Source organism: Solea senegalensis, linkage group LG4 (genome assembly GCF_019176455.1).
Source record: "Solea senegalensis isolate Sse05_10M linkage group LG4, IFAPA_SoseM_1, whole genome shotgun sequence".
Lineage (NCBI taxonomy): Eukaryota > Metazoa > Chordata > Actinopteri > Pleuronectiformes > Soleidae > Solea > Solea senegalensis.
The window spans coordinates 7,705,451-7,717,908 of NC_058024.1; the positions used below are offsets into that span (position 1 = coordinate 7,705,451).

The 12,458-nt window shown below is 41.9% G+C and overlaps 1 protein-coding gene across 1 annotated transcript; it reads right to left on the reverse strand.

The window, feature by feature from the left end:
• Nucleotides 1–206: 206 nt before the first annotated feature.
• Nucleotides 207–10,106, reverse strand: LOC122768476 (leucine-rich repeat neuronal protein 1-like). Its single transcript, XM_044024523.1, has 2 exons — nt 9,754–10,106; nt 207–3,201 (listed from the first exon to the last, which is right to left on the reverse strand). The coding sequence occupies exon 2, from the start codon at nt 2,985–2,987 to the stop codon at nt 843–845; it is 2,145 nt and encodes a 714-aa protein (XP_043880458.1). The 5' UTR covers nt 2,988–3,201; nt 9,754–10,106; the 3' UTR covers nt 207–842.
• Nucleotides 10,107–12,458: the final 2,352 nt, after the last annotated feature.

The following is a 12,458-nucleotide window of genomic DNA, read 5'->3' on the forward strand; positions in this document are numbered from 1 at the left end:
TTATATAGCTAGCTATAAAGCTAACTAGAGGGGTAGCATTATTGTAGTCTAATCTAACAATGAATTAAAGACCATCTGCAAAAGAACAAAAAAGTATTTATTTAGAATTTTTAGTATACATATTTAATGTGAAAATAAACTTGGCAATGAACGAGAAAAAAGCTAGCAAAACAAGCATGTAAATAGGGAAAAAGTTAAAGAGTCTCTAGTGCGCACTAATAAAAAAATTCTAAATACTTTTACAGTTGTATTTCTAGCATTAACATCACATTAAGCAGCAAACTAAAAAATAAAACAACAAAAATACTAGTATCTTGCAATTTAAATCAGAACGTTCAAAGGTATAGTTGATACAACATTACTGCACAATTGCTAACATTCAGTAGACAGTATAACGAGTCTAGACCCCTCTGTCAGCTTTTAACTGAAGTTTCTACAAACTCCATTATCTATTAGTGCACAACAGATTACCTGTTTTACAAAACAGAGAAAGAAACACTGATCTCTACTTCATAATAATGCTGCTGGATTATTAACCCAAAAGAAAGTGAGTCAAAATAAAAATGCATGGAGGAGGAACAGAACATAGCATCTAAGACAACATGGAAGCTAAATACAGCTGCCATCTTGGAGAGTCTGGAACGATGATGAAAAGATAGAAAGGATCAAACAAAGGCGATACGCTATACTAATAAAAATCCTGTCCTTGATCACTCTGCCTCTTATTAGCAAAGCTGTGAATACAAAAACATTTTGAAACATTATTCAACTTTTGCACCAAAATGGCAAAAGTGTGTCTTTTTGTGCTGCTGAAGAGGCAGCTAGGCCTCCTTACTCGAACTTCACCACATGTAATAGCTTCGCGTGGTGTCAACAGGAGAGGGCTTCCCCTCTGTGCTACCATCTTTCTCCTTCTCACCGTCAACCTCCCACAGGTTGATGAGGGGCGGGTAAAGTTCATTCAGGGGGATGGAGGAGGTTTTCAGCATGTACTTCTTCAGAGAGTGGTGGTAGTTTTTCCTCTTCCATCTGCGGGCCATGTAGATGGCGACAGTGGCCAGACTGATGAAGGCCAGCACAGTTGCCATTACGGTGAGCACAGCAGCGCTTGGGTGCTGGTCTGACAAGTCCATGGCAAATGCCGAGCTCCTTGTTGTGACATTAACGCATGACTTGTGTGTCTGCAGGTGGACGTTGGAGACTGTGAGGCATATCTCATACTCAGTAGCAGGCTGAAGATGCGTGAGGTTGTACTCATGGACATCTACAGGAACGCGAGCTGTGTAGGTAATATGTGGGTTGTCGATCTTCATGGTGGCAGAGGCCCACTTCAGATTGGAGGACATAACGTTTGAGTTGACCTTCCAGGACACCAGGATGGAGTGGGACTCAGTCTGCTTGACAAAGATTTTCATCACCTGCGCACTGTCAAGTAGGGTGCCATTTACACGGATGGTCGCAACTCGTGTGTCAGCGCCCTCTGTGTTCTGAGCCACACATGTGTATCGGCCAGAGTCTTCTACCTGCACATGATTTACCCTCAGGGTCCCCTCAGTGCTCAGATGGTAACGCTCTGACACAGTGTCTATAGTGAGTTTAGTCCCTAGAGGAGTCACCCAGTATATTTCTGGTTCTGGCTCCCCCATGGCCCTGCAATCAAGACTGACACTCATGCCCAGATCGAGGTTCAAGTGGCTGGGGAACGTGTCATGGGATATGAGGGGGAGACACTGCTCTGAGGACAACAGCCTAAGCTCTCGAACCAGTTGGCCTCTGAGTTCTGTTGGGGAGGTACACAGCATGGCTAGAGGCTCCATGAAGCGTACTGTGGTCCTGTTAGAACTCATCCACTGAATGACACAATCACAGCGCAATGGGTTGCTGTGCAGACTGATCTCACGCAGATTAGGCAGCACCTCCACAGTGTGCTGGTAAAGGGCAGTTAGCGCGTTATTGTTGAGCATCAGGCTCTCCAGGGAGGGCATGTCTCTAAAGGCTAATTTGTGGACATAGGACAGTTTAGGGTTGTTTGTGGCTTCCAGCTTTGTCAGTTCTGGTAGGTTGTCAAGGGCAAATCGGTCAATAGACGCTAACTCCATCATATTGTTGATCCCCAACTCCTTCAGATGGAGCATGTTCCTGAAGTCGCCTTCCTGAATTTTGTGAACAGGATTTTTATTTAAATCCAAGAATTTCAGATTAGGGACTTTCTGAAGTGCCAGCTGAGGGATTCTGACCAGTTTGTTGTCATAGAAAGAAATGCTTTCCAGTGTATCCAAACCTACAAAGGCGTTTGCTGGCACATCAGTGAGGTCCATGCCAGCCAGAACCAGACTCCTCAGGCTTCCTAGAGGCTTAAAATTCATGTCCAGGAGCCCAATGACTGGATTCTCTCCAATCATGAGGATCTCAAGGTTAGGTGTTTCTTCAAACCAGCGGCTGTCTATGACATGGAGCCTATTGGAGTTGAGATGAAGGCGCAGTAAGCTGCGCAGACCTGCAAATGCCCGAGGAGAGATGGAATTTATCTGGTTGTGGTTGATGTAGAGCTCCTGGAGATTAGAGAGGTTTCCCAGGCAATGATCTGGAAGCTGACTGATCTGGTTCTCCTCGAGGTGCAGAGTGGTCAGGTGGTTCATGCTTGTAAGACCCACTGCTTCCACTGTACTGAAGTTGTTCTGAGAGAGGTCCAACTCTGTCAAGTTGAAAAGTGCCTCCAGCTCTCCACCCGTGTGTGAGATGGCATTACTTTGAAGTAGTAACACCTGGGTATCTGTTGACAAGTTGGTAGGGATGTGTGAGAGCCTCAAGTCATTGCAGTCCACTGTAATAGCCTCCTTGTATGTAGACTGGGGAGTGAACCAAGGGCGAATCTCACATACGCACAAACAAGGACATTCTTTGCCGTTTATGGGCGACAGGAAGAAAAGAAGCAATCCAATGCACAGCCATATTAATGGAGGCCAAGGCTGAGAGCTGAGTGCCATTTTGCCTGCTCACTCTGCTCACAGGAAGCTTAGAGGAGAGGCAGTGTATAGGAGAAGGTTACAAAGTGGAATTTGATGAACATTAGTCTCCTTTGCGGCTAGTTTGCTGCTGCTGTAGGCGCTGTAGTGAGCAGTGTTTAGAGAAGGCAGGCCCAAGAAACATCTGGTTCAAGCTTCAACTCTGCATCTGACTTCCACACCTTGAGGATTCAACCTAAACAATAAACACACAGAACAAGGCAATTAAATATATACACATACAGCCATTTTCAGAATTGAACTCCGAAGAATTTGCTATGGACATTCTACGAATGTTTGTCATGCACATATGATGACAACAGCTGACTGACTTGAGCATGCAGGACAGTTTAGGAGGCATGCAGGAGGCAGGACCATCACCCTCTAATTTACTATGAATTATGTGGAGTTCAGCAGGAGAATCTCCAGAGAATGCCTGGAGCATCTTCTGCAGAAATGTTTTGTTTAACTTAGTTAGTTAACCGGGAAAAATGCCACTAAGCTGAAGAACCTCTTTCTCAAGTGAGACCTGGCCAAGGCAGAAGGCGGAGGGTGTTAAATGAGGCCAATCTTTCCAACCCTCAACTTTAATGGGGCTGAACTGAAGTCAAATCACCTTGTTGCACTTGACCACTTTGCTTTCTGTCCTGGTCATTCTTTTTGTCTGCCTATAAACAAGTACTGTACAGTATATTGTTGTTTTAAATGCTTTATCAACTTACTGACCTGATATTATGCTGGGTATGCTGGTAAATCTGACAGGATGTGACTTCTAACAATACGTTTGTTTGTATAGTAGTGACAGTTCCATGATAATCCATTCATTTTAGCCTACATGTGAACAAGCTGATAGAGGGGTGCAAAGATTTAGTACTGTAAGAAATGTTCGATATCAGCTCTGCTTTTTCAGCGTTGTGCACCAGTCTCCTCAGAGATTACCAGCATGTTTTTCTCTCTGGTCTGGTTAGATTAGTTGCTGCATACCAGCATGGTATCAGCAAACCTCTAGAACAAGTGTGTGGGGTTGTCACAGCCGGCAACTCTGGCTGTGAGCCCATTACACAACAAGCTTAATGTACATGGATTGTATGTTCTTCACTGTTAATCCCTCACAATTTAGGATGGGTACATGGGCAGCAGTCACACACACACACACACACACAAGGAGAGTTTAGCAGTTTTCCCAGTGCTGCGGACATGACATACTGAGACAAGCAGGGAGAGACTGAGCTAGATTGACAGGCAGAGCCCCCAAAAGAGTAGCAACAATTTATGTCTTTGCTTAAATGTGTCAACTTTTTTGACAACCATTCCTAGAAACGTCTGTGGGACTATGCGTACAGACTCTATTTCCAGACTTGGCAACATGAGCAATGGAGGTAAGGAGGCAGCAGTTCTAGGTTTCTTAGAAGGAATCCTAAAATGTATCCATGTATGTTCAACTCTTATGTGATCTCCTTTTTTCTCTTTTTTTTAAATTCATAAATATATATGTCTAAATAAATAATCATTTTGACTTTTGGCCACAACAGTTAAAAGAAATAATCAGCCTTCTTCATTTTTATTTTCTAGAAAAACAAAAGGATTTTCTGCCAGTGCCAGCATTTATTTATCCGCTGTGTGTCTACTTTGTTTTGCATCAAAACTGTTTTATTAACATAAACCATACAGATTGATTCCTCTCTCCTTTTCTGCAGTGTCAACACCTTTTATTGAGAATTCAGTAGATTCTGAGTGAACAACACTATGAGAATACAAACATGGCAGGAAGGAAAGGAAGCACATTACATAAGCTGTTTCCCCGAAAGAGGGCAAATCAGTGTACAACAGATTTACAGCAGAAAATTCAAGCGCCTCAAGCGTTTCAGGAACACATATGGTGGCTGCTATCAGATGGCTGGTCTCTGCAATAACCTGGTCACACTCAAACTGATTCCTTCAGTGTGACGGAAGTGTGGCAGCAGAGATCTGCACCTTTCCCTGGCTCTATTTATAGATGCAGGAAACAACTGCTGCATATGCTGCATATAATGACCCATCACTCAGGCTCTTGAGTTATCGCTAATGTGTCTTTGAGGTAAAATACTTGCTCATAGTTATATTGAGAGAGTTTAGTTTGGTAATGCATTAGTCTGTCCCTCCTCCTCTGTGTGTCACGCTGCTCAAGTATTAAATTGGAGGAGACAGGTGGAGTAATTGCTGAGATCATGCTGAGGCCATAAAACTCAGACACCTGGCACCAGGTTTCTGGCAGCCTGGCAGCACTGTGGGAATCTGGATCTGTTCCCACCTTTCTCTCTCTCTATGTATGTGTTGACCTTAGTGACCCAAGGAGACTCATAGGTGAGCACATATGCTCTTTTCATGGTCTGCTTTATTATTACTGTACTGGTTTGTTACTGGCAAATTATGAATGCATGCGTTTTCCTCAGCAGAATATCTATCGATTATCAACATGTCATAGCTCATTATGCCAACATGTTCACAATTCAAATGTCACAATTCTGACCTTGACATTCTTGATATAAAATGAACTAAATATAAGCAGAAAATGCACTCTAAATTGACCGTATAAATAAATATCGTATAGGTGTATTCAGCTTTGCATTAGTGCATACGTGCAGGAAACCTAAATTATTTAAATCAAAGAGTGAACAGGAATATTGTATATTTTCATCCAATAGAGGGAAAAAAAATGACTTGCTTGAGGTCAAAAATCGCTTTTTAGTTCCATGATTATTGTCTCCAAAAACACCACAATAGTTCCAACAAAGGAGAAATGCCTGCAGGATCACGCCTGAAAGAGAATTAGGTTTGTCATAACAGAAGAATCATGCCGGTGGGACAACACCTCTGTGATCTCTTGCTCTCAGATTATTTCTGAGATTCATTCTCTCAATAGCAGGGGTTGGAGCAGCCGTATACCTCTGTCTTTGAAATTCTACTGCTTATCTCTTATCGCACAGCAGTGGAGAGCAAAGGCACTGGAGGGAATGTAATTAAAAATGCATGCATACAGATGTATCCACACTCTGTGCATTTCCACGGGGTCACAAAACACACTCGGTTTCCCCGCTCGTGTTTGACTCACACACTGTTTCACGCCGGCGGCTGGATGAAGACAGTTAATCAGTCAAATGGAGAATGGCAAGCTGTTGACAGATTTCTCTCTCTCTCTCACTCTCTGTCTACCCAATCATTACAGGGGGACATGTGAATCGCACACACATCTACACAACATCAATCTATAGTCCTTGATAATTCCATAAACCTTCAGGGAAATCCTGGCCCTGAGGTTCAAAACTGAGACTGCCGTGTGTAATTGTGGAACATGATGAGCTCAGTGGTTAAGACCCTACCTTGTGTACCAAAGACATCATGGTCGCAAGTTCGATTCCACCCCTGGCTAATTGTACTTGATTCCATTGTAAGTCGCTTTGGATAAAAGCGTCTGCTAAATGACATTTAATGTAATGTAAAAGCTCTGTCTGCTTCATGCTATGGCCTCATAAATGCATTTAGAGGACAGGATTGCTGGACAACACCGGCAGCAATGAAGACAAGTAGAGCCTTTGAGAGAACACAGAGCTTTTCTTTAGCTCTGAGCAGCAGGTGACAGCCACTGTTTTCAGTGGAACTTTGTGAAAATGTCATCTAACCTAAGTTTTGCATGTTTACGATTTCCAAAACAATGCTCCTGATACAACTCTTCACAGCCATGGAGACTCTCCTAGGGAGGCAATGCTCTGCCCCCTCGATGTCTGAGGCCCTTTTCACTGGGTGCAAAATGTAAGTAGTGTTTCTGAATCAGGCTCGCAGACATGCTATTACCATAGCAACGGCTATGCCACCGGCATGAGAGTTTCATAACCAAATGAAGACATTAGAAGAAAAGCCATTAGTGACAACAGGCAGCTAAAACAATATGTAACTATGACAATAAACCTTACCCAGCAAGTACATACTTATTCACACATGTAATCAAATGTTTGACTCCACAGTTGCATATTTCACACTGTAATAGATTATTGTATTTTCAAACTAAAGGTACCAGTGACCAGAGCTCACGTGGGGCTGGAAACCTAAGCACTGCTTCCTGATGTTTTCTCCATGTCCTCACTGTGCTGCCCTGACTGAGAGACACCCCGAACCCACTCCATTAGTATGCAAGGGTCTCACTTCAGATCACACAAGGCTTTGATGCAGCTGCTGATGGCAGAGGTGCAGAGCAGAGGAGAGGAGAAGAAGGATGCATGTCCACTCAGTCAGAAAGAGGGGAAAATAGAGAGACAGAGGATGGAGGGCTCTGCTAACTGAACTGAAGCTGGGCCCAAAGATACATTAAAGGAATCCTGCATGTAGACTTAAAGAAAAATATATGACTCAGTGAGGGGGGTTTGAAAACCGTAGCTGCTGCTGTATTTCTATTAACTGAAAATCCATACGGTATCTTTATTTCCCCGTGGAACAACAATGGACCTCCTCGACACAATCTTTCTCCTCTGACTTTAATATCGTCCTCGCGTTTGTTGCTCTCACTCTCCCCTGCCATTATAGTTCCCCTCACAGCTGCGGTAGCAGTAAAATAAATAAATGTTATCATTGAAATATCAATAAGTCACTGAGATTTGAAACAGTTGTGCAAATCAAATTCAAAAAATATTTTTTGTGCCAATTGTGATTCATGCATTTGATATTAGTTCCGTTTGATTCTGTTTCAAAATGCTTAAAATAACCTCTGAATTCAACACAGTCTGAATAAACGTGTGCAGAATGAGAGAACAGCTGACTCGGTAACAACAAAGCTCACAAAAGGGAGAAGGTCAATCTGTGAACACCAGTGTCTCCCCACCACTGCTGTGGGAATCCCAGCACCAGCACATGCTGCAGAGTATAGACCCCATGTCTCACAATGGCTCCTCCCCAAACACACACACAAACACACACAGAGACAAGTCTTTGTTTGGCTATGTTCTCACACTCCAACATTACTATAGATGAGGAGGTAAGTCACTGTGCTTTGTGAAGATTGGGGGAAGGTGTCACTCTCTCGCAACACTGGTTCGATTAGCAGACATCTGCATCAATTGTCTCCGTTATTTACAAAACAAAATTAACTGCACAAAGTTGTGTAGTCCATATCTATATATAGACAAGAGACAAGATAGCATCTTAGATATGATGATCAGTGATGTTTTTTTCTCTGAGGCTTTAAAGGCTTTTGCAGTCTGATATTAAATGATATGCTTTATATTCAGAAATATAGATTCAAATACATGGAATAAATATGTAATTACATGAGAAACTGCATGTTTTCAACTCTAACTCGATTATTTGTGACTGAGCAGAATCTGACCACATTTTTTGTTCCTTACACATGTAAATATCCTTTATTAAACATTAAAAAGCCGAAGAAATACACCAGATATCATCTAAAATTAGACTCAAGATATTGTATGTGTATAATACAGTTCATAAATGGCTAGAAAATCAAAATTACTGAATTTTTAGGGTAGATATTTGCAATGTATTGTCACCGTCCCATGAGAAGCACATACTTTTTAACAGTCGTCGCTCAGCTTTATATCGTGAATATTAAAAGTAATGAGATGTCATGTACGAGCCATAATGGCCCAGCTCTACTGTACGTGGACATGATGTAGTCATTTCTCTGCTGCAGTTCATGCACTGTTATGTGATGTGAGGTGATGTTAGTAACAGGTGTGTACTGCAGCAGCTGAAACAGAAGGTGACCCCAACACTGCAGAACACTGAACCTGGCTTCTGCAAACTTCTGAGCACAATCAGTGTCTGTCTTCATTTTCACACACATACAGTAACGTTGGACGGAGCACATCATCAGGAGTCCATGGCTGCTACTCAGCTTTTTTAAACTGCACTCTGCTGCTGCTGCTGGCCAGCGATGCTGCAGGTTATGTAAACGTTTGACTAAATTGTTATTTGAACCCACTATCCCAGTGCAGTGAAATGTCACAGCTGCTGGCATGACTGCAGCTTTTTACTATATGCTTTTATTTATTTTGGGACTTGCATTATTCTTCCATTTTTGTTCATGGTAAAATGTTTATGTAGTGCACAGATGAATGGGTTATTGTTTTCTTTGTGATCAGAGACCCCATGGTCTCTGATCACTTTATATTTATCATAGTCTAGACTTGAGAAGGGTTCATAATCATATCTGTGCACAGACTGCACAGCAAAGTGTCCTTGCAAAAAAAAGGTGGTTATACCTGACATGATATAAACAATGATAATATTATGAACTATGTGCAAAATGTACCTCATGTCACATTTGTTTTGTTCATGCCAATAATAATCCAATAATACTTGGATTGAAATTATATTATTTTGTTTTTCCACATATTTAACCTTTAAGAGGATGCATCGACAACAACATCCAAGACTGAGCTTTTCTCGGTCTAAATTAATCCTTTATTTGCTGATGCAGTAAAAAAAAAAAAAAAACAGTCTTGTCTTTAAGGACTAAAGCACGCGCTGCTGCTGCACGAGGGAAAAAAAAGAAAGAACACATTGGTGTATTTATTTCATCTTTGTTGATCAGTGAGTTTCTTAAAAACACGCGGATTCATCTTTACGAGTTCATCACACCCACACCTAAGTAAATAACCCTGTCTATATAAAATCATATATATGTGTGTGTGTGTGTGTGTGTGTGTATGTTACAAATAAAATCAGCACATGCAGTTATAATAAACACATTGCTCACCTTTGAACACGCACCTCCTGCTTGTGACCCGCAGCTCCTGCGCGGATCGCGGCTGCAGATTGTGTTTCAGGATATAATAAACGACACGAGAGTAAATCCTATGTGTGTGGGGAAAACGCCCCACGGTTGAGATATCTGTTCTGCTCCAGTGCTGGAGACACGGATTTACTTCAGGAGAGGAGACGCTGCAGCAGCAGCTTCCAGTGATCGAGCAGCAGCTGCCTGTGAGTCCAGGTCTGGAACGCGCTGTCTGCTGCCCAAACAGGCAAACTCACCATCTGTCATCATCAACAGCACGAGGACCAAAGTCCCACCCTCAGCGGCCGCGAGCTGCAACTGTGAAAGTGATGGAGTCGCCACAGGAAAGTGTCTCTCTCTGTTGTATTGTAACTCCCTCAAAAGTGAAGTTTATCTGCAGCAGTTAAAAAAAAAAAACAAAAAAAAACAATGCTTCAGTCGTTGAAAGATGAGATGATGAGACACAGAGAAATGTAGGCAGGGAAATAAAGTCATGGATTCATGATGTGATGTGACCACCTTATTAATAATTCATCATAATTATACAATGCAAAGCACTTAAGTTGAAGTATTTCTCTCTCTCACGCGCGCACACACACTAAATAAGACACTGCCTTGACCTCCTTTTAAAATCTTAACGTTACTCAGAAATGAGGTCCTCACAAGGTCAGTGTTTATGCCAGAGAATGTGTTAAAGAGGTAACAAATATACTTACACAGGCACAGACAGAGAGAGAGAGTCTGGTTTCCATGACTTCTGAGGACATTACATTGTCAGTTACAACCATAACTACTACTGGCTTAAACCTAACCTAATTTTAACCATACAACCAGCTTTAAATATAATAATGTACCTTATGGTGCTTGAATTGTGTCCCCCAAGAGGAAGACAGGTTCCCATAATGTGACTGTGTAAACCAGGGGTGTCAAACATACGGCTCGCGGGCCAGAACCGGCCCACCAGAGGGTCCGATACAGCCCGCAGGATGAATTTGTTAAGGTTAATACTATATTCTTCAGTTCCAGATACCTGTGAGTAAAAGTGTTTGTGCCTTTGTAGATCCACTGTAATCCCCACTTACAACCATCTGACTCTGTCCCCGTCCTTCCACACCTCTCACTACACAAAGAAAATGTTATATTGTTCGTGTTTTGTGGATTTATAGTATCCTAATACATCACAATGTATCATAATGTCCTTCCTGTTTTTCGATGTTAATATTTCCAGTGTCACAACTCGGATCTCATCAGACATAACAACAAAAAAAAAAGGGATTACAGTTTCAATTGAAGGTTTGCAGATTTTAATGAATAATATTAAAGCAGCAGAAAATTCACGGCCAGAGACACGTGAAGAGTGGGACTATGTGGCACAAGGGATACTGGCCAGGTGATCCCATTTGGGTTAATGAGCTCCACCCACATACCTGCAAGACAGACAGACAGGCAGGCAGACAGGAACCAGGGAAACTCACAAACACATTGTCCTCTGCTTGAGTATAAGGGTTGTCACACCAGATTTTTGCTAATGTACAGCCCAGTTAAAGACTCTACATTGACTTTCATTCATTTAACATTTACATAAATGAGGTTCTGCCTCATTAGGACCAGGCCTTGGTCCCCATGAGGAGTTCTGGTGCTGAAAAAGTCAGCGTTTATGCAAGAAAAGTAGTAAGTAAAAAGTGGAGATGTAAAAAAAAAAAAAAAAAGGCGAGACAGAGAGAGGCACTTCAGCCATTCCATCTCTACATCTGTCACTTGTTTGGGTTCTTCCTCCTCCTCCTCCTCTTTAGGTGTTGGCAGTGAAAATGACAATGTTTCATCACTTGTTATTTGAGCTGCTTCACTGGCAGTCGTATGACTGAACTGTAACTACAGAGAGGAAACTGTTACCATCTGCATTGAGACAACAAAGAGTGTTTTAATGAAAAAACCAAACAAAAAACTTCCTCTGTTGGAACAATGGACCTGCAAGCTCAACATTTTTGAATAATTTAAGCACTGACCTATTAATGATATGCATCAAGCGTAAATGCAGTTAGAGTAAAAGCCCATTCTGACCATAAACAAACAAATGGTTCAGCAAAAATGACATTATTGTAGAAAAATATGTAGCAAAAACGACACTGTTATCGTGACCTCACACGTGGACTGCTTATGTTAAAAAATAAACTGACAATTGTGAAACTAGGACATACTGTATTTATTGCATCACGGTGGTATAATGTCTTTGGGGAGCTGCACTACGCAGTGACAGAATATGCCATCATGGGCCTCTGGGGATGGATGCCTTCCCTCCAGCAGAGTCAGGGAATCCATGTTGCAAATGTGGAGCAGAGACCTAGATGTTCTCGAAGCCATCAGGCAAACACGCTCCCTCTTGACGGTTCATCTCCGAGGTTTATTCGACTTAATGTCATCTCTGAAGTGTACATTAAAGCTGTTACACTAGTTTTTTTTATGATAACATTAATACTAGGATTCATAGATAAATACAACTGGGTGTCATCTGCATAGAAGTGGACATTGAGAGACTTTACTTTAGATGACTGTTGCCTTTCATCAGTGCTGTTCTATAATGCCTTTAAAGTGCATCCTCCTTATAAACAGTGCTGTTTAAAGTACCTCAACGTATCTTACCAGAAAATGACTTTGGTAGAGGTTGAAGTCACTTTTTATGATATTAC